The 22,525-nt window shown below is 40.4% G+C and overlaps 1 protein-coding gene across 1 annotated transcript; it reads right to left on the bottom strand.

Moving 5' to 3' along the window:
* Positions 1 to 1,934: 1,934 nt before the first annotated feature.
* Positions 1,935 to 22,420, bottom strand: ibtk (inhibitor of Bruton agammaglobulinemia tyrosine kinase; the record flags this gene model as incomplete). The annotated part of the gene is made up of 28 exons (XM_055042009.1): positions 1,935 to 3,225; positions 3,596 to 3,728; positions 6,219 to 6,419; positions 6,560 to 6,715; positions 7,401 to 7,499; positions 7,648 to 7,778; positions 7,997 to 8,142; positions 8,252 to 8,364; positions 9,356 to 9,483; positions 9,783 to 9,843; positions 10,106 to 10,223; positions 11,164 to 11,265; positions 11,365 to 11,461; positions 11,563 to 11,600; positions 12,070 to 12,152; positions 12,249 to 12,335; positions 12,424 to 12,680; positions 13,717 to 14,101; positions 15,683 to 15,836; positions 16,063 to 16,240; positions 16,482 to 16,605; positions 16,712 to 16,892; positions 17,196 to 17,313; positions 17,488 to 17,658; positions 19,391 to 19,501; positions 21,128 to 21,252; positions 21,440 to 21,536; positions 21,761 to 22,420. Coding segments are annotated over 28 exons (4,380 nt in total), but the record flags the coding sequence as incomplete, so codon positions are not given.
* Between the last annotated feature and the right edge of the window lie 105 nt (positions 22,421 to 22,525).

Here is a 22,525-nt window from a genome sequence, read left to right as displayed (position 1 = left end):
TGAATTGGCTGTAACGCGGCGCTCTCCAGTCAGAGCAGCTTGGAAATGTGGCAGCTGTTCCGCGGGGCGTCTGGAGCGTCACTTTTCCTCCATAAACAAATTAATCCTGGAGTCATCCTCACCATCTGGAGGACAGCCCTACGACTTTCCCATGTGCCTGGAAGGGAAGCTGAATAACCAGGGCTTATCCTCTCCCGCTCTTAAAAGGGAGAGGCTCGGCTTTCTCAAATGCTGCATAATGCCGGGTTGATCTCGGAGGGTTTCTGACTAATGAAATCTACAGCAGCGATTCCCACCGGGGTTCTCAAATACTCATACGGCCCAATTGGAAAAGAATGGAACCAAGGATTAGACAGATATGCTGAAGAGATGGAACGAAGGAGCAACCGGGATACCGCACATCTAGATGACATTTAAAAGCGGCACAAAGATATGCTGCAGCAATAAAAACTGTGCAGCTTTTGAGGCAAAAATAATAATCTCTCAAGTTTCAGCTGAAAGTAGTGGATAAATTGCTTGAATATCTCTAAATGTTGCCAGTGGCTTTCGCATTTTCAGTATGACGGGCAACAAAAAGATGCAACAAAAAGATGCAACAAAAGTTGATTAAAGACCTAATGGCTTCAGTACTTGAACAAAGCAGCTAAAAAGCAAAGTTAACTTAGGAAACTGAATAAAACCAAACTTTTTTATATAACTCAATTTGAATAAGCAATCCAAAGTAAAAAATAACTTGCTAGAGTGGCAACACTATATCAGAATCTTGCTACACTATGCAGATGCTCTGTGTGCACCAAGGAAGGTTCACTCTTCTCAACCAAAATAGTCCATATTTTTTGCTAAAAACTTACTCACAAGTAACTTTTCAGCAAGATATGGGAGCTTACTTTAAGTTCATGATTCCTTAACAGTGTTGAAAAAGTGTTGGCCGAGTGAAATAATCTGCCAGTGTAAATACCAGATTCCTGGGAGATTATTTCACTTTTATCTCGTACTTTTTCCATCTCCAATATTTTAGTGAAAGGTTACCTGTAAGTTAGTTTTGCCAACTAGTAAATGGACCAAAATTACTTGGTATGATTTGGTGAATCAAGCTGAAAACTCTTTTAAACTCTGATATTGTACTTAAGCCTCGAACAACCCTGTCATTTCAAAATGTGTGTGTATGTATATATATATATATATATATATATATATAAGAATTGCCCCTGAAAATTAAAAATATATATACTTTGCATGATTTTATAGTTTATTTGATCATTTTAGCTAAATTTGAAATTTGATTATATTACCAACATACAATATTTTAAACATTAATCCAATGGGTTGTGACAAACACCAAGATGTGTGTATTAAATGAAAAAAAAAATCTGAGGACTGACGGTAGCCCTGGGCATTAAAGGAGAGCTCCTTATTGCCCAACAAACCAATTTCCGGACATTTTGTACAGCGACATTTTTATTCCGAGCACAAACACAATGAGCAGTCCACTTGAAAAAGTATAAATCGCCCGGCACATCGCATTAGCGCGAGGTCAAAAGGAAGATGTTTTCCCCTCTAACAAATGTGTCATCTCTGCCCCGGCTAATACATCCTAATCCGTCATTAACATTTTTCCCCATGAGTCGCCTCTCTCCGACTTCGGACCCGACGTTCCGTGTTCAATTACGGCCAATAAAATCCCTCAATCACCATCCTCTCTGCCGAGATCAGGGTCATCACAGTTAATCAGAGACCGAGACTTCATAATGGTCCCGCTCTCATTCAGGGCCGATGTAGCGTGATGAGATGCGATGGAGGGGTGGGATAAATGTTATTTTTTTTCCATTTCCGACGAAAAAGAACACCAATTGGATGTTTTGATGGGAAATTGAGAGAATGGAAGTCGGCTTTAACCTGAATCACTTAAACCCAAGATGAAAATAAACGTCAAGTTCATTGAACAGATGAGGTTTTTATTTTATTTTATTGCATGCCAGTTTTGCTTTTACATCCTTACGTCTTAGACAAACACACACAAAAAAACTTTTGGTAGGTAAAGCGATTATGTACTCTAAAGCTCAAGTAACAAACTCACAATGGCCTTCCAAAAAAAATAATTAATTTACTGAAATAAAGATTTTAAATCCGCACGCTGCCGTCTCTAAATCACAGTTTTAAACCAGCTTCGCAACAATATGCCTTCTCACTTTGTTTACCATTCACGTGTAACTATGTGAAATCATGCATTTACACTAGTTGCCATTTATGGACGATGATCTTGTCCAATAGTTTACTGGTGACAGTGCAGCTGAGCAAATCTGTCATCAAAAAGAAAAAAAGGACACATCCATCAATTTGACAAGATCAGAAAGCCAACCTTTCCTTAGACAGCTGCTGAAATACACATAAAAAGAAAAAGAAGAAAATTCAGGATTTTTCTGATTCCTTAAACGCGTGAAATGCTGATGCAGGTTCAGTTTGTGAAAACTCAGGTAAAAGTGAAGGACATGTGCTTTGACAGGCGATTTCTTTATTTTTTTTCATTTTTCGTTGGATTTTCTCAACTACTACATGAAACAAACCTACAGCACATTTCTGTATGGCCTACGTTTTTTAGTTGACGGACGCTAATCTACATCAGCAAATCAAACCTCAAAAGAGAAAAAAGAAAAAGACAGAAATCGGCATTGGCCGGAGAACGCCGATCGGTGCACCTCTTCGACATATCCCACTAATTAAAGCTGAAGCTCTGCCAGCTGCTGTTTGGCACTCTTAAATCTTCACAATCAAACCAAAGACTTCCACTTATCAGACACACAAGCCCTCTGTTTCGTTTGGACCCACTTTGCAGCTTAAACTCCCGATTCTTTGGCAATGTCACGCGACAGGATATTTACGAAGGAAATTCGTTTGCGGCGTATTACTGTTTCGCTGCGAGCTCTAAAAGTTGTTTGCGCTGGGAGCGCTTTGTGACACGCGAAGCTGTCGCTCTCTCAAGCTGAAATGAAGGAGACGCGAAGCAGCAGCAGAGCAGAAACGCACAGTGGGGAGGATCTGGATTCAAACTCTTCGCTCTGACGGCACGCTGATGTTGTGGCGTCCCGGGCTCGCCCGGCGTCAGTGCTTGTGCCAGGTTGGCGTTGCCATGGGGCCTCTGGACGTCGTCTCCACCGCTATCAGCTCGTCTGGGTTGTCCCGCGCCTTGTAGTGGAGCAGCAGGTCCTGAATTGCTCGCTCTTCAATCTGCAGGAAGAGGGGAGCGCAACGTCCCACAGATTGTGAGATGGGATAATGTGTTCAGCAAAAGCACATTTCACTTGTGGGTGAAAACAGGAAACGCTGACGGTGAAAGTCTAATGGCGGTAAAGGAGCGTTTAAGATAATGGAAACCAGAAAGCCACATGGGGGAGGAAAGAAAAAAAAAAAACTTTTACAAAGTGTTTAGTGAAAGCAGTGGCAGAAGTCTGGCATTGACAGCAACGCAAGACGGAGATGTTAAACAGATAAATCTGCCAGACGGGAACAGATTGCAGACAAAAGGAGCAGACATTCCACCACCATGTAGTCCTAGTTCAGAATCAGGGGCGAAGGAGAGCGTTTGTTTGTCGTCTACCTGGATGAGCGCCAGCGGCTTCTCTCGGCTGCGGATCAGCGCCGCTTCTTGTTGCTTCTCCTCCTCCACGATGGAGGCGAAGGTCACCAGGGAGGAGGGGGGCGGGCTGCCCACGGTGCCCAGCACCCACGGCCTGAGGAGGAGGAGGAGGGAGAGGGAGGAGACGCACAGGGTGGGTTAGAGCGCTGCACACCGAGCTGCGAGGGACGTCCTGATAACTCTGACTTCATTTCATACCAGACATTATACAGATTTTCTGGATGACGATCATTCTCGCATTTCGTTCCAACTTTGCTTTAGTTCAGGCGTTCGTTCAGGAGCCAAAACGTCTGGAGGAGGTTGAGGAATGGACGTTGACAGTTTGTGTTGCCTGGAAACACCTCGACTAATTTTACTCCTTCAGTCAATCTGTGCAAAAAAACTGCATCTTTCTTGTACTTTATTTATGTTTGCTTGTTTTGAGACTTAATAGTTGGTGCTCAGGTTTTGTTAATAATGTCTTCCAGTAACAGTTAGTTATCTTTAGTGATGCATTCAAATTTCCTGTCAACTTTGAAGAGTTCTGGAGCAGACAACCTGCTGAAAGTCAAAATAAAATGATTTGCAGGGGTTCATCTTTCAGCAAATAATCCCAAACATAATGAATCAAATTTGTTATCAAACTGATATTAAGAGTCATTGACTCACTCAGGAATTGTATGCAGTTCCGATCACATTTTTGGGATCGTTCTCCTTCAACAATCATGATTATCTGCCACAAAAGAATCCCAATGAAATAAATTGAATTTCCTGGCAGTAAAGTTGCAAAAAAGTACGAGAGGTATGAGTGCTTATGCAAAGCACTATAAATGTGGTCAGAAGCATTCAGCTACTGAATACTGCAGCCAGGCCAGTGTAATGATACGACCAGGAGTTTCCTCGTGAAGCACTCGCTGAAGACATAAGACGGAAAAAATGTCTGACGGTCTGTCAAATCAAAGATTAGAGGCATCTCTATTAAATTGACTGTGGGTCTGGAAAAGCACGGCTGAGATTAGCCAGGGCTTCCTGACTCCGCGCTAAACCCGCTCTCTGCTTTGCGCGATCTGTGGTGACGCGAGGACTGCCCCCATCGTTTCTGATTTACATCACCGCCTCCAGCTGACTGAGTCTTGCAGCTGTTTAACATCCTGGATTTTTTGTCACAATCCAGGATGAAAACGGCTTAAAGCAGGAGATTTCAAATCCAGTAAACAAATGATAATGATAAGCGAACTTCTTTTGGGGGGGTCAGATGGTATATAAACAGCAAAGCACACCATTTCCCTTGATCAGGATATTGTGTGTGTGTGTGTGTGTGTGTGTGTGTGTGTGTGTGTGTGTGTGTGTGTGTGTGTGTGTGTGTGTGTGTGTATGCGTGTGTACACTGTGTTTACCCAGCTGTCAAGAGAGACTGTAAAGGTTAGGGTGACTCTGTCTCTGCAGGCAGGTCAACCCAGCTGCATCGGGTCACTCGGAGCCGTTCGGCTCACCCAGATCGGAGTATCCTGCCTCACTCCAGGCCTCCCAAGCAGAGAACCTCCAGGACTCCCAGCACTTAACGTCAACAACTCCACCAGTAACATAAAACTGGCGTTGGATTTTATTTCCCACTTCTTATGGAAATTGGTCTGGAAAATGGTTTCTCTGCTCTCAAATACAAAAACTACATTCATGTTAATATGATGCTTCTATGTTGAATCCGCCTTTGGAATAGATCAATTTGAGTGTTTTTACTCCACCAGGAGAGATAATGTAAAATAGAAATGCAGTGAAATCAAAATAAAAACCAGACTGTGATGACAACGTGATAAATACCTCAACAGTGCCTTCAAGTGGAAATCAGCAGAAAAAACAAGAAGTTCTGCTAATTTTAACACCAACACTTGTAGACTTGTCACAATCAGCAAGAAGTCAATGAATCTCATGGTAAAATAAAACAAACTCAATCTACATTTGCATGGCTGATTGTTTTTTTCTCTCTTTTTACCAAAAGCTGGATGACAGAAGTCTTCAGTCTGGTGCTTTGGTCTCAACTAGCCTCTTTTTTTATTATTATTTTGTTCACAGAAACTTCACAATTGACTTTGTTTTTTCTATTTTTTTGATATTTAGAATGTTTTCCAGTTCCAGTGTTGAATGTTTATTAGAATTCAAGTGTGATGATCTTTGAGAAGGTGATCTTGCGTTTTTATGACATTGGCGCCATATTACTTGAAAATGGTCACAAAAACAATATTATCGTTAATCGCAATAACTTCTGGGACATTGTAATGTCCATTTATTAGCATGACAGGCCCATGTATTTGAACCAGTAAAATTAGATAATGTGCAGGCCTGTCAATAAGCCATTAAGTCACACGATGAATTTAATTGAGCTCAGTAATTTCTATTTTAATAATTAATATTTTATTTGCACAGACTTCATTACAGATTTTATTAATGTGGAGAGGCGGAGGTTAATTTAGTTGTTGAGTTTTATTTTGGATATTTAAAATATCTTACTGTACCGGTGTTGAATGTTCTTTAAAAATAATTTAATTTATTGAAGTAAAAATTTGTTGCCATGGTGACATGCATAGTAACATGAAAGCTCTCTGCTCACCCAATGGGCTTCTCCGGCTCGCCGCTATCGCTGCTTTTGAACGTGACCCTCCGGGCAGCGGGCGTGGCGCTGCTGGAGGTCCCCGGGGCATTCTGGACCCGCTGGGGTCCCGGGTGACCCACTCTGGCTGAACGGTTCACTTCCTCCTCCACGAGAGCCCGAAATGAACATGAAGAGGGGGGAGACTGGACAGCTGTTGCCCTGCAGAATGCAATAGAAAATACTGGAATATTGGCAAAGATGAAAAGCTTTGAGTTGAGAAAAAGACTCCCACAAACATCAATAATAAAAGCACAATTTAAAAAGTTTTCTTTTTAAAAAAACAAAAATTGTTGGCTCACCAGGCCTTCTCGCTGCTCTTGGATGGTGTCGCTATGGGTACTGATTTAGACGGAGGTGAATCCACACTGGCCTCTCTGCTGGCCATGGCCAACATCTTCCTCTGCTTCTGGGACAGTTTGGAGGAAACGGTACCGTGTTTGACACTGGAGGCCACCCTGCATGCACACACAAAAACACACACACACACGCACCTGAATTAGGACAATAAAATCTAAATGTAATGTTACACAAATGCCTTTATTAATCTTAAAAACACCAGGTCTAGTTGTGTAATATGCTCGAGTGCTGCAACTAAATTATTTTAGTGATCGAGTACACTTGATTATTTACAGCAAAGGATACATCTGCAGCTAAACAGATACTTCTAACATCAACATGTGAAAAGTTCAGCCATTTCTGCTCAACGAAACACCAAAACAGTGCAGGGCTGATTTGTTGATTATTTTTGGATTTACCGATTAATAAATGAAAAGCAAAAGAATAGATTTTTTCAAATAGAACTTGAACCATTTTAAGTTTAATCTTCCATTTGAGGAAGAAAAGATATTGGTAGAAAAGATTTACAAATTTTTTTATTATTATTAATTATTTATTATCATCCAAAATAAGTATGCTTTTTGTGGAGTTTTTGCTGAATTATTGTTCAATATTATTCCTTTAGATGAATTAGGACATCCTACAGGAGGAAAAAAAAACAAGCACATGACCTTGTTTTGACTTTACATTCTCCAGTTAATGATTAATGGATTACTAAAAAAAAAAAAAAAATTATTCCAATAATCAATTTGTCACAATCAAACGTTCCAGCCCTGATCCACTCAGCATGTAAGCCCTCCTTACACTCCGGGGCTTTTTGGAGTTGCACCAAGAGTCTGCAGAGAGCTGGCCTCCATATCCATGATGGTTCTCAGATCCAACACTGGAGGTGCGTGAGCCGGACTGCAGGTTGTAGAAACAGATCCGTTGGTATCAAGAAAACAGTGCCATAGTTCCAGCATCTACACTTCAGCTGCCTTAAGATATAGTTCTACCAAGTCTCGATTAAAAAGTGATAAAATGCGTGAATCATGGGGAAAATATTCCTTACCAGGCAATAAGCTTGGGGAGGCTTTTGGGGATGGAAGTTGGAGGAGTTGGAGGGAGAACAGGAAGGCTGCATCTCAGGGAGGTTGGAGTGCTGGGTGAAGTCTTTAGTCTCTGACTGAACGCTCGCTCATCCTACAGAAATAACCAGGAAAACTAGTTATTTCCTCGTTTTCTAACAGTAGCTTTAGAAATTCATACTCAAGAATATTCATACAATTTAAAGCATCTGTCAGAAGGGCTTAAAAGCTTAAGGTGAACTATGAACAGAAATTAAAGTGTTAGCCACTAAGGATTAATATTTATTTATTCTTCTAGACAACAGTTTAACAAAAATGAAGCTGTAAAATAACCTCAGGTTTGTCATGAAAGACAGGAGACTGCATGTCTCTTGGACTGCCGACGGCCATGTAGCTGCCCTCCGAGTCAGACGTGAGGACTTCCTGCAGAGACTCGGTGGAGTTGGCCTTCCCCGTCTTAACCAGAACAGGAGACACCGCTGGATAAAAAGAAGAAGAAAGGCAGCTTACCAAAAAAACCTGCTGCAAAATGTACAAAATACAAGTACAAACGTGTGTGTGTGTGTGTGTGTGTGTGTGTGTGTGTACCTGCAGCAGGAGGGCTCTGAATGATTTCAGAGAGTGTGTAGCCTCCTGAACTGTCAGAGCGTCTCCTTGGTTTCTTCTTTGCTTTCACCTTTGCCTTCTTCAACAGGACTTCTCTGAGAACGGAAGATGAATAAATATGATCAGAATATTGTTTTGGAGAGTGGGTTTCATACATATAAAAACTATCAGTTACAGGCTTTTAAATATAGAGTGATACTTTTGTGCTTTTAATTAACTTTAGTGAACAATTAATTAAGGCTTTGGAACCATTTTCCACACCGGCCTGAAAGTAGAATAGTTAATTTTATCTTAACAGACAAGATAATGATTGGATTAGTCTACACAAAGAAGAAAAAAATTTGGCTTCATGATGAATTCATTGTATCTGAAAATGTTTAGAAATCAAGTATTTAACTATATTTAAAACCATTTTATTTTATAAAACACAGACACTTGAAAGTGTTTCCCTGTTGTCTTCAATATCCAAATGGTTTAGTTTATTTTAATAAAGGTGCCTCAATAATTATTGTATTTGAGTCTCAAAATCTGACTTTTGTTTGGGAATGCTTAACCGTCATTGTTATTACATTAAATCTGTGTTTTAAAATTCATAAAGCAGGGAAGTATTATGCTTTTAGAACGGTCAAAACCTCAAATTGATTGAACATTTGTGGATTTTTTTTAAAGTGCCTAAAAAATAAATAAATTCTGCCAAAATAGTGATTATATATTCTGCAATAAGCTTATTGATGCCTACAATAATGGTCTATGTGTAATAGATATTTGGATAAATTCAAAAGAGACATTTATATATATACATTTGAAGCTCTATGCAAATTGTGAGGCTCTGATCTACAACAATTACATTTCTGCCACCAGTTGTTGACACGAAAGCAAATAATAATACAAACAATAATGATCTTTTACGAGAATCAGTATGCCCTGAAAAAGAACTGTTCAGAATCTATCATTACAGTCCCAACCTCAGCATTCATTCCCATGATGAGTGCATGTAAGACTGCATAAAAGTTCTGAATAAAGCTACATATGCATTCATTGCAATAAAAAAAGTTTATTAACTAGTGTATTTATTGCTTGGTGTACCTGCAGGACTGATCCAGTTCTCCCTCTGGTTTGGGGCTGAATGCCGAGTCCAGGTCCTCCTCCTCATACGCACTGAGGTCTGGCGCTCCGGGATACGGCGTGATAACTCGCCTTTGCATTGCAGGGATCTGAAAACAAGCAGTTCCACAGACAAAAACACACCCGACGGCCGATTAAAGTAATGAATGACATGGTTGTGTTTTTTCTGTTTTCTTTCAGATTAACACTGAAATAAATCTCTCTCTCTTGTGCTGTGTGGGGATCAGAGGAGAGAAACTGGAAAAGCTGCTAATCAAAGGCTCGAGGAAAAAGCCTTTGATTAGGCATTGATTCAGCCTCGAAGCGTCCCAGAACCCCGTCCAAACAATCTTCTGTCTCGTCACAAGCCTGATGACCACACAGCATGGAGCACTGCTATGAAACTCACCGCCCGTCTGTAAGCTGCAGAAAGCTCAATGAGGACATCCTCACTGAGGATATCCAGAGCCCTGAGGACAACACAACCAAATAAAGGAGTTAACACAAACACACTTTTATTTTCTAACTAATATCACACCCATTAAGACATAAATAGAGAACGGTTTTACCAAATCTACACAAAAGTTCAAATACCAACTGAATTAAGTTAAATGCTACAATACTAAGATTCTATAGCTCTAAGCTTTATTTTCTTTGCCATTAACAATACTAAACCTGATAAGGTGGTATGAATTAGCTAAGCTAAGCTGTTGTATTGACTCAGATTCTCACTTCGACTCAAGCAGGGCGCCAATGTTGAGGACGATGAACTGCAGGCAGGACAGTTTCAGCTGCTCCGCGTTGTACATGGTGGCAAATTCCAGCAGCACCGCTGCGTTCTTCAGGGTCACTGAGGGGAAGGCGGGAGACATGCTTTAATGCAACAACTGTTTAGGTATTGTTCCAACAGCGTTCACTCACTACATCTGTCACACTGTGTCTAAAGTGTCTAAAGCTACAAGTCACAGATGCCTCAACAAGTAAATGTTTCGTTAGTCAACAAGAATTTGCAATTCAGGACTTATTTCTTTGCAAATATTGGGGCAAAAAACTAAACATAAAAAATGAATAAGCAGTACAAAAATAAAGGGATTTTCAAAATGTGGGGCATGGGGAGTGTGACATGAGGAAATAGGAAACGAGCAAGAAAGGTTGAAATGTCTGCCGAACATTTAGCAGTGAGAAATTTAGAAAAGGACACTCTTTAAAACAACCAAATATTAGTGTTTAAAACCCTAAATCAGCATGTTGGACGGTGAAGTTCAAAAGCATTAATTTGAAACAAACTCCTGAATCCTGGTGGCTGAAGGCTGATGACCTGAGCGTCCTGCTGTAACTGAATCCATCAAACTCCTCTGTAAACCAAGCGATTCCACGATCAAAAGGGAGTCTATTCAAATCAAAAGTCTGTTCATGCACTGCTTCCTCACTTTGCCTTTTTATCTTTGTTAAATAAACACATAAAATTAATTAAAACTCTAATAAAGAACCAAAGGATTTCTCCACATTCTGATCCTGAAATGACTTTCCAGATACTAATTTCCAACATGAAAAACTGCCTGGATTGAACAGCTTATATGCAAATTAGCCAAATACCCTTTATGGAAAAATAAAACAACAAAAAAAACTTGTATCAACATGAATTAATCTTAAACCAATTTAAAATTTCTAGTGGAAGACAAATGAATTTGCTCTTTTAACATAAAAAAAAAAAACCTTAAAGACACCCACAGGCTAGAATAGCAGAGCATTTCTTGTGAACGGGAAAAGGAGGAAGACGAAGAACGTACGGTTCTCAGTGATGATGACCTCGCACATCTCCTTCAGCCGCGTGATGAGCAGCTGGTCAGCCACAACCAGCACGTTGCACACGAACTCCACGTTGGGAGAGTCTGTTGAGATAAGAACCAGATAAAGCAACAATAAAAGCCATTATGACCAACCGTGATCCGGCAACCGTTAGAAAAATCAAGCAAAATGCGAGTCTGCACCTTTAATGGTGGGAGACTCGTTTGTGTAAACGTACTCCAGAATGACCTGGAGGATCTCTGAGCTGGTGGGCATCTCCAGAGCTGAACACGACGTCGCCTGAACGACGGAGCACAGCAGCGTCATCAGCCAAACCGCTAAAGAAAATGCTCAGCGGGCAGAGAATACAGAAACACTTCCTTTTGGATCAAATCTCTAACCTCGATCCAGGGGTTTCCAAGCATGCTGTTGAAGTATTCTGATCGAAAAAAACAAAACAAAAACAAAGCAGAAACATGTTGGATGAGGATCAAAATATTTGCAAAAAATGTTCAGAAATTGTTGAAAATGTCTGACCCTATGTGTTACAATGACAACATTAAGTTTTGCTGTAACTTTAAAAGTAGCGCGTATTTACAGTGGAAAGATAAAAAAAAAGACACTAATCTGAAGTTTGGCCTACAGTCGTATTTATGGTTTTATGTGAAAAGAACTTGCAGTCATCCTTTCATTTCACTATTCTGTGTTCACTTATGAGATTTTCCAAGAAAGCAAATTAAAGAGTGTGAGTTTTTTGCATGCGATACAGATGCTGTTACACATTAATGTAGCTTACAATATCCTACACACGACAAACTGAATGGTGTTTATTCAGGTATCTAAAATAAAATGCAGTATGTAATTTATAAGGGAAATTGACCAATCAGCTGTCATTCTTAGTTCCTTACCTAGTCTTGCACAGAGGACACTTTTGTGGCATGGAAACTCTTTTCCATCATCAGATTTTAGAGTGACATCACAAAGATAGGAGCTGCACAAACAATACAACATACGAGAATATACTGAATTGTTTACCATCCTTTTTTTCTTTACTTTTATCACAACTAAAGTGAACTCTTATACGAACCACTTTTTCTGGAGAAATTTGAGCTTGCTGCCAGTTTTCTTCTGTACAACATTAATCTTTCCATTCTCATACTTCACACCATCCAGCCTGAAGGGATGGGAATAAAAATATACATGCATCAGATGATATTAAATCAATTCTGCCTTTGTGTTGGAGAGGGGAAACATCTTCTCACCGTGCTGACAGGCTCCCCAGGCCCAGCTTTTTAGCCACAGCCTGTAAGGTTTTCACCGGGTTGGCCCCTCCTCCGCTGGCCCTGGTCTTGTCACCTTTGCCTCCCTTCCCCTTTTTGCCCGACTTGGAGCCCTTGTTCTTTGCCTTGTTGCCGTCGCCTTTGGTTGAAGGGGAAAGGGACTGGTAAACTTCAAGGGCTGAGCAACCTCTCAGCCCCAGGTCCTGCAGACTGCTGATAAGCCTCTCGTGCTCCGAGTCCTGGCCAGCAGAGACAGAGGAACACAGTCTAAATGAAACAAGCCTGGCACAATCAGAGGAAACGGTTTGTTCAGGTGAATCCCGGGACAGACAGGAGAAGAAAAAAAAAAAAAGCTATTAAGCTTGGCAGTGTTTCTTCAGTTTTCAGCAACTCAAATTTAAGATTTTTTAAGACCACTGTGGGTGGAATTTGAGACCTGTATCATGACAGAAATATGCAAAAGAAACAACCTTAACCGCCAGAATGAATGCAGCACCAAAGGGAGCGGGAACAGAAGTGAGCCAATGGCAAAGACGAACATCACTCAACCAAGTGGTGATAAATTTGGACTTAGACCATGATGGACACAAAAAAGAGCTAGCAATGAAGAATCTCATTTATTCTATGACCATCCATTTTTTTGGTAAAAAAAAAAATGGAGTGTCATCACAACATTTAAAACCTGTGATTAACGTATTTGAAGCAAACTTAGTTTTTTAGAATTCATTTAAGATATCTTAAAACCTTAATATTATAAACATGAATTAAGGACTTTAAGAATGTGCACAAAATATTTAAAAAAAAACCTTTGGGTATTTTATATTTCTATGTAGGTTTGAATGAGAAAAAAAACTGTAAAATATATATATATGAAGATTAAATGTATATAATTGAATAACTCAAAAAACAACAGTCAAATCAAATCCAGAACACATTCACAGCAATGTCCTTTGGTATAATTTTTCGGTCCTCAGGTCCTTCGACACTAACAAACTTCACTTTGAAAAGTTTGTTATTCTGAATCTTAAACTATGCAGAGAAATATAGTCTGACACAAATGTATTAAAAAGAAGCTCCTCTCCCATCGACATGGTCAGAATAGCCTTCACAAGCAAAAATATTGTTTTCTTCTGTGATTTTACTGATTCAGGGATAGATCTCAAGAAACATAATATTGGATTAGGCTTTAATTGCTGCTCAATTCTCACACTACCCTAAATTAAAAAAAAGTCTTGAAAGAAAGAAAAGAAATAAGAAACATAGCTCTCTGCTAACCTGGTTTTGGTCTGTTGACATCCCCGAGTCTCTGGGTCGAGCCCCATGCACCAGAAGCTCGCAAGAGTCCGTGTAGATGAAGTGCAGAGCGTACTCCAGCATGTCCGCCGCAATCTTCTCCAGAATGAACAAGTCGCACCCGACGGCGTCTTCGCCCCGTCTCACCTCCTTGTCGAGCTCCTCGTTGACGCCGCAGTGCTCGGACACGAACAGCTTCCGGAAGAACTCGGACCTCATGGACAGAATGTACTTGTGAGCGGGGAAGTTGCGCTCGCCGGCCTGGAGCGTCACGTCGTGGATGCTGTCCGTTTCGTCCGCCTCCTCCAGAAGACTCCGGAAGTGCTGGGCGAAGGAAGACGGAGAGATGCTGGGCACCTCAAACAAACTGGAAGATGCAGAGAAGGAAAACAAAAAGATTTACACTTTTATATTTACTGGACAGATTGGAATTAAGCCATTTTGAACAATAATCACAGGAATTTATGACAGTTTAATAAACTGTTAGAAACATGACAATATGGTGCCGAGGCCTTCAGAATGAGTACATACTGCAAGTTTATTGTTGTCGCAGTTTTATTGAACAGTGCAGATCTCAAAGATTTGACTTGATTGCGGCAAAAGTTAGCTCGTTATTAAAGTTAAATCAAATTTATTTGTATTGCATTTCATCAACAAGGAAGTTCAAAGTGTTTTACGTCACAAAAACATAATGCAGTCATCAATTACAAGACAACACATTTTCTCAAATCACATCATTGAAATGATCAAGATAATATACATCAAATATATTGATCCATGCTTCACTTACTGTTAATCAAATTTACTTCATTTATTTTGTGAAACACTTTGTGCAAATGTTCCAGCTGTTGGAAATGTGCTATATAAATTAATACATTTGGCATTGATATTTTGTTTGCTGTCCTGCTCATTATATTTGGTCTATATTTGCTATGAACTCAAAGCAGAAAGACACTAGCTCACAATTCTCACTGCACGCTTTCCTGATGTGGCGCTGCACTTCTGCAAACATTTATTCCTTTTACAAACGTCTCAAGAAGACGTTCCTGTTTCCACCCCTAGATGGCGCAGCAACCAGTAAAAATATGATCTTCCTACTGGTAGAGATGAGATTTCTCATCCCACTTCTGTTTCTCAAAAACAAATCAACTACGCTTTTTTTTTTAGCTCCGATCCTCTGAAGCTCAGACTTTCCACTGAAATTGAAATCCATTTTCAATTTCAATCCAGTTAAAAAGCACTTTACTAAACAAATGGATCTAATTTATATTCACACTTGTATGAAATCCGATTAAACCTACATAATGGAACAATGTGGATAATCAGAATTCAGTGTTTTTCCCACACTGAAATAAAAAACTTTAATTAGTTTTAAAATAATTTAAATACATAAACTGGCCAAGCTTTCAGATAGGAGACAATATTCCTCATTTGCATTTAAAGAATACAGGAATCAGTAATAAAATAAAGAAAAAGGTATACAGATTTTTCAATAAGAGGACTTGACTTGTTAACAACTGGTGAAGATGTTCGAACGGGTGCAAAAATAATGAGCCACAAATATTTTTAAACAAACATGAGTTGATGAGTTATAACTCTCAACACTGTGACAAATTCATAATCAGCAGCATAAAGAAAAGTTACTACTACTACATTCTGATGAAGTAGACAGTGACTCTTAGAACAGCTCCATCGAGGCACAGAAGCCAACATCATATTTGGACTCCTCACTCACCACATCCATTAAATTAACATTTTAAAAAGTCTGCAAAAACTACCTTTTATTTCCCCAAGTAGCAAGACATTACTGCATCTGCATTTCTGTGTAAAAGTTCAGTAAAAATCAGACAGAAAGGAAAAATTCCCCCCGCCTCAACTACTTCACTCTGTTTGGATGAGTAGTTTTTGATAACTTTTTTGTGAATTCGTGCTCCAAATGATCTCATACCTGGTTCTGGGGTCAGCTTGAAGAGCTCCAAAGTTTCGTCCTTTGGAGTCCATTGTGATGCTGACGGCTCTGTGGACGAAGGGCAGCTTTTCCAGGCGGATTCGCTCATACATGGTGCCAGCATCCGACGGCCCAGAAACCTCTACTCTGACCTCTGGAAAAAAAATTGACAGGTCAGCAAAACTTAATGAGGTAAAAAGTGAACAATTCTTAACAAAAACAACAAAAAAAATACCTACTGAGAAGATTAAAAATATAAAATGTCTGACAAAAATTTAAAAAGAAACAGACAACTTGAGCAGATTAAGCATTTGATAACTTCATTAGTGGATTATAACACGTAATTAAGTGGGAGAACAGAGGGGGGTTTCATTCCTAACCTTTTTTCTCTCCATACTTTTTATACTCCCCGGCCCATACGCCACTAAACCCTTCCCCTTCGGGAGTCACAAACATCATGCCGTTGTTGCTGAGGGCGATGTCGGACATGAAAACTTGACGCGGATACGCCCACCTGCACTGTCTCACCGCGCAGCCAGACGAACGCCAGCAAAACACCTGATGGAGACAGGAGAGTTACACAACTCTTAGTCATCGCTGACACCTGGACCGTACCATAAAGGTACGGCTGTTTTTAGAGATTCCCCTGTCAAACTGTATAGAACGGGTTGGATAACTGTAGGGGAAGTGAGGCGGTGATAAAAATATAGAAAAACAGGATCCAGCGTTTAAAATGTGCAGCTTCGGGCTTCTGGGGTTATATAAACTGTTTGCATGTGTGCAAGAAGCGCTGACTTACTCTCCCGGCTTCATCCAATGCCAAGATGGCGATCTTTTCCCCGCCGCTGTCATTCAAATTCTGCGGATCTACCCGATGGTCCAGACTGCCACCGCTGATCAAGACTTTTTTGATGTTTAGCTGCCTGAAAAGAAAAAAAAATACCACCACAATTACTTTAAGTGTTTTTCTTTTTTTTTTTTTTTTTTGTTACAAGCTGAGATATCTACAACTTCTCCTGTTTTTCTTACTTGGAAGCCATTTTCTTGCACTGGTAGTCAGCCAGCAGATAAACGTCCCCTTTCCCGGTCACGACCACAGTTGCTCCGTCGCTGGCCGCTGCCATGGCAATGCCGACATCCTTGTGGTGCAGAGCCGACACCTGACGGGGCGTCGTCACGCACTTCTCCCCGTTTGGGTCGAGCAGGTAACCTGGAGATCAGAGAACGGTGCAAAACGCCATCAGAAATGGCCCAAATCAACTACACACTGATCACGTTTATGCATTTTAATATGCCATACTAAATGTTTTTCATCAGTTATTTTATGAATAATACAAAAAGAATTATTCAAGGCTTCATACTAAGGCTTTTTTTTTTTTTGCATATTATTTCATTCTCGATTCATTTTTACACTTGTGTGGCCACATTTTGAGCCTTTTGTCCCAATTGAACCAGACAGTTTAGTCACATTTTGCATCTGTTAGTTTTGTTGATTTCAGTGCCGAGTTCTTACCCAGCTGCCCTCCATTCAGTCCCACTGTATACACCGCCTCTCTGGTCCACAGCACCGTGTGGAACCTCCCTGCAGCGACTCCGATCACCGCCCTGCCTTTCAGCATTTTGGAGAACACCTGATAATATAATAATAATAACATCAAAAAAAAAAGAAAAAGAAGGAAAAGTAAAAAACAGCAATTGTGTGACGTGAAACAAAGCAAAAAAATTTTTTTTTAAATGAAGGAAGCTTTGACCCATTTTTGGGCGGGGGGTGTTGTTCAGAAAGGTCAGTTACTCCCCCTCCCCACCTGTTTAGGAGCATGTGCAGAGGCAGGGGGAGGAGTCAGGCCCAGCTGGTGGAAGGTGTTGAGACCAAACGTGTAAACATAGCCTTCCTCTGTCAGCACCACGGTGTGGTCTTTAGCTGCTGCCACCTGGGAGCAATGGTGGGACATCAGACCCTCCACCATGCGAGGGACCTTCAAAACAGAAAGGAGAAAAAAAACCTTTTTAAAAAATGAATCACAAAACACAAAAAAAGTCCATCTGTATTTGCAAACAGAGTCCCTTCATAAGTATGTGTGCACCTTTAAATTGTTCACTTTTTTGTCAAACCACAACAGCAAGCTGCAGGTATTTTATAAGAATTTGACGTGATGGACCAACATAAATCAATAACTAAAAATGAAGTTAGAGAAAAGTAGTTAATGGTATTTCTTTACAGGTATTCACAGCTAGTGCCTGAACAAAAACTTTGGAGTCGTTCAGATTATAACTACAGATCTTTTTGGGTCTGATTCCACCATCAATACATATGTAGAGACTGAAATTTAAGTCCTTTTTTGTTTTTCCTTCTTTGTTTTGTTAGCTTGTTTGTTTTTTTTACAAAGTAGCTGAAGCTCCGATTGGATGAAATAACTTGTCAACAATGAAAAGCTATTAATTGTTGAAAATACTGGCGTCTTAGACCGGTCTATGAACAGACCAGTCTAACATACAAGTATTGATATGAACTACATGTAGCTTATGTTCGGTTGCATCTTTAGAGTTGTTCTCCTAATGGTACATGAAGCTTTGCAACACTCTCAAGTCCTTTATTGTGTAACAGCTTTTCTTCCAGGATTGCCCTCCATTTAGTTCCAACAATCCTCCTATTAACTCTGACCAAGCCACTTACATGGCTTGTGTCAAAGAGAGAAAAATGACTTCTTGTGGCATTTTCTGAAAAACCGCTTTTTTTCTTCATAAAAGGAAAATTGAGCTCTGCAGAGTTTCCCTGAGCCTTAACGTGTGTTGAACAGGGGAAAATGATTGTTTTCTTTTATGGTTAATTATTGTTGCCTATTTGTTTGCTTTGCATGTATAGATTGTTTTTGGGTTTGTTGCTTTACTTTTTCCTTTTCCCTTTTGACAATCCAAACCCTGGACTGAAGGTGGTTGTCTCGGGACTCGGGACTTGTGTCAGCAGAGGCTGATTAGAGCCAAAATAAAAGGAGCCTGGATGGGAAAAGGGAGGAAGATTGATTCTGCAGCCACGGAAATGGACACGCCGCGAGGGGCAGACGGAACCCGCTCATCCGGCATAGGACATCGGGAGATGGACAGACGATCAGGGCAGAGGGTAACTCTGCCCGTACCTGTGTGGAGTCCTGGTGCTGCGCTGCACATAGATAACCTCCACAAACAGGATAAAAATTATGTGAGAAAATTATGTGAGGCCAAAATGGCCCACACAAAAAAGTGAGCTAATTAGCTAGCTAGCGTATGTTATCAGTGAGTTACTGGTAGCCTCAATCGTCCAGCATCAGACAAAATGTAGATGTCTGGCTGTGACTGAAACTTTTGCCTGAAAGAAAAGTCCCATGAGAAAAAAACTATCCGATTAAATAGTCTTGCCAAGAAAAAACTCAAGGCCTGTGATTAATGTAGTTCAGGCAAAGTTACTTTCTTAACATTAATTTTAGATGTTTTAAGACCTTAATTTTAGACATGTAAAGTTATGATGTTTTTAAAAATGTGCGGCCGCAACAGGACTTCTCTTATGTTGTCTCTCAACATACAGAAAACTTAAAAACCCAAAACAAGTAAAACACAAATTTGATAAGATCTACACCTTCTTGTGCTCCTCGAATGAATGACGACTGAGGAGAATAGCTGTTTTTTAGTAGTTATTGAGAAAGGTATGTGACGAAGTGCTGAGTCAAACCTCACCAGATAGGTCTGCTCATCTCCATGACCCAGTCTTCCACCTTGTCCATGTCCACAGGTAAACACCTGGCCTTTCTGAGACAGGAACACAGAGTGGAACTTGCACATGACCACCTACAGGAGGAAAATGCAAAATTAGGAGTTTTTTTACAAAGCAATATGCTACTTGTTGTAACTGGGAAATACTTCGAACTTTGACCTCGTAGTTGGGAGGCTTTGATGCGCCTCCCTCCGCGACATCCAGCCAAGCTCTCATGTAGCGACATTAAAAACACTACGCCAATAAAAGGCCAGGGCACAAGTGGAAAAGCAAACATCATTACTAATACATTGAGTCCCTCAAGCCTTCAATAGAGCGCAGGGATGTTTTCTGAAGAATCTTATTGATGTGAACGTTCGCACACAAGCGTGCACAGCGGCGTAGCTCATTTAATTAAAAGCATGTCATTTGTGGAATTAATATTTAACCTCTAGCACCTGCTGGATTAGGTTAGGAAGACCTGCATCGCCAGGTCATTGTGTGGCCATGATATCGGATCTACCCGACCCACAGGGAATGTTAGAAAACCATTTTGCGGGAAGAAACGTGTAGAGAAAGTTTATTCTGTAAATAAAAAAACATGAAAATAGTTAAAGCTTAATTATCTATTTAATTCAAAACATTCTCGATATTTGCGAGCGAAATACTACTTACTTGGAAACACTTCCACATGTTGTGAAGCAAAAACAACAACAAAAAACCTATATAGCTTATTTAGTCTTACTAATGTGGAATTTGTTGAGTGGTACTTTTGCACATAAACCTACAACTTGCTAGCAGTTAATTGCACGGTGAAGTTAATTTTCCAAACAAATTGCTGAAAATGAAGCAAATGATAAAATGTTTTCCATTAAATTTCCTCCCAAGAAGAGTCTAATCTACACCTACAATTGATAAATGACCTCAAACATCAATAGATTTCATCCACACTGACAAAGCGCTGGTGATCATGCTCTGTTTGACTACATCTGGCTGTGGTTCAAGTGTTAACCCTCCAGCCTCTCAAGTTTAACGTCTTCAGTTGGTTTGACAAATTGTGTAGTCAACATTGCCAAAGGATTTACTGGAAACACTCAGTAAAAAAAATCAAAATCTTTTGTAAATCTGCAAAGAGAGTTCCCCAAGGAGGTGTGTTTTTAGCTTAAAATGTTCAAACTCAAATTTCAGATTTCTATCTTTTAGGCATAAAGGGAACACATTCTGCAAACTCAAACCTCAAATTTCTAAACAGTTCCTGTACAACTCGAATTTACTACATCGTAAACTGAGACCAGACCACAGGAGACAGTTAACATAACACATTTGGAAAAAACAAAACATTTACTCATTTAGTATCCACGTCAGTAGCTTGCTAGCAATCGATGAAGAAAAAAAAAGTGTTAAAACGTTCAAAAAATATCCTATATTCCCAAGGGTTGTAAATTCAAAAGCAAGGGGTAGCATGAGTCAGCCATGAGGGAAAAAAACATGCTGACGAACCCTAAGGAGAAGGTTGTGTAATGCTGGCCTCCAGGGAAGGGAGTGGTTATCTGCTAAGCCTCAATTGCAACTTATCTCCAAAGCACAAGTGCAATTTTTTTTAAAGAACATTGATGTAACATATGTCGGCAATCTCTTAATAAACAAGGTGCAATAAGAAGTCATGTTCAGTGCAGTGAGCAGGAAATGATGAGTCCATCTCTCCTGAGGAGTTTTCCTACCTGCTTGATGTAAACGCCGGTCCTGGCAAACACGTCCACCAGCTCAGGGTGATGTCGGCTGTCCTGGTTCCCGTGGCCCAGGCTAAAATTAGTATTGCTTCCCCACATGTACACTTCTGTTGGGTCTGCAGTGAAGGAAAGATGATTACAAGAACGGCCACAACACTGTTTCTACGTGAAGATGTATTTAACTATTAGAATACTTTTGATGTTTTCCTTTTATGCAGCTAAATGAAAAGCATGTTCATTTACACTGGGAAGACAGTTTAATGTCCAAAAGTGGACGATGCAGAATGTCTCTGATGTTCTTACCAGTGTTTTTGAAGACAACATGTGCTGGTCTGTCTTTCATTGTCAGGTCCAGGACAGAGAGACCCTCCTTGTCCAGGGTGGTCAAAAGTCCACCATGCTACACATGATCAAAAAATGACAACAATAATTAAAGAGAAGATAAATGAATTTCAAAATATTAAACTTTGGAAGAAATTAGTCCAACCAACTTCTGTATTATAACATTATTCTTTTTATCATTTCTTTGCTTCTTTCACTTTCAGTTGATTTCATAATGTTTTTTTTTATTTTGTCAAATTATCTCCCAAGATTCAGAAGAGATCATAATCCATGAACACGTACCTTGACCAACGATATGAGACAGTGGATGTGTCCGTAGAAGGCACTGCGGTGCAGCGCATTCCAGCCGGACTCTTTATCCTTCAACATCAGATCGGCCCCTTTGGCGTCCAGCAGCCACTCCAGCAGAGCCTTCTTTCCCAGAGAGGCGGCCAGGTGAAGGGCCGTGCGACCGAACCCGTCGCGCAGGCTGGTTGCGTTGTGGCAGTGTGAAGCTAGGAACGCCCGAAGCTTTCCTTCGGAGCCGCTGGTTAGCGCCGCCACCACCTGGTCTGCGTGTTGCTGGGACCGGCATTTCGGTGTGCAGTCTAGAGGTGCCAGACTCATCCTGACCTCTTCCAAAAAAAAAAATGTATCCTCTGTTGTGCTTCTGTCACAGAGTCTTTCTGACAGCCCACCACCCACAATTGTAAACAAGACACGTTGCAACAAACCAATAACACTGACACTCAATTTTTGCAGAACAAAAAGAAGCTCTCGGAGGAAAGGAAAGTTTCTGAAAACGGTTGAGGTGGTTTGGAGCGCTAGAATTGTGCTTGTGTTGAGGTTCCACCGCACCCTAGCGACCCCAAGAGCCTTTTCCGTAGCTCCCTTCAGTCCACCATTTCGACCAAGGATCGAACACACACTAGGCTGCTTGTAGCATACACCGGCATGATGAATTCAATAAATACAAATCTTAACATGCGCTTCATACAAAAATGTACATCTCAAAAAATTTGCAAAAATAGTTTTTCTATCCAACCATTTACAAAAAAAAAAGGCAAC

This window comes from Poeciliopsis prolifica, unplaced genomic scaffold (assembly GCF_027474105.1).
Source record: "Poeciliopsis prolifica strain line A6 unplaced genomic scaffold, Auburn_PproV2 SCAFFOLD017, whole genome shotgun sequence".
Taxonomy (NCBI): Eukaryota; Metazoa; Chordata; class Actinopteri; order Cyprinodontiformes; family Poeciliidae; genus Poeciliopsis; species Poeciliopsis prolifica.
Note: the sequence above shows the minus strand (reverse complement) of the source record. Positions and strands in the feature narration are given on the sequence as shown.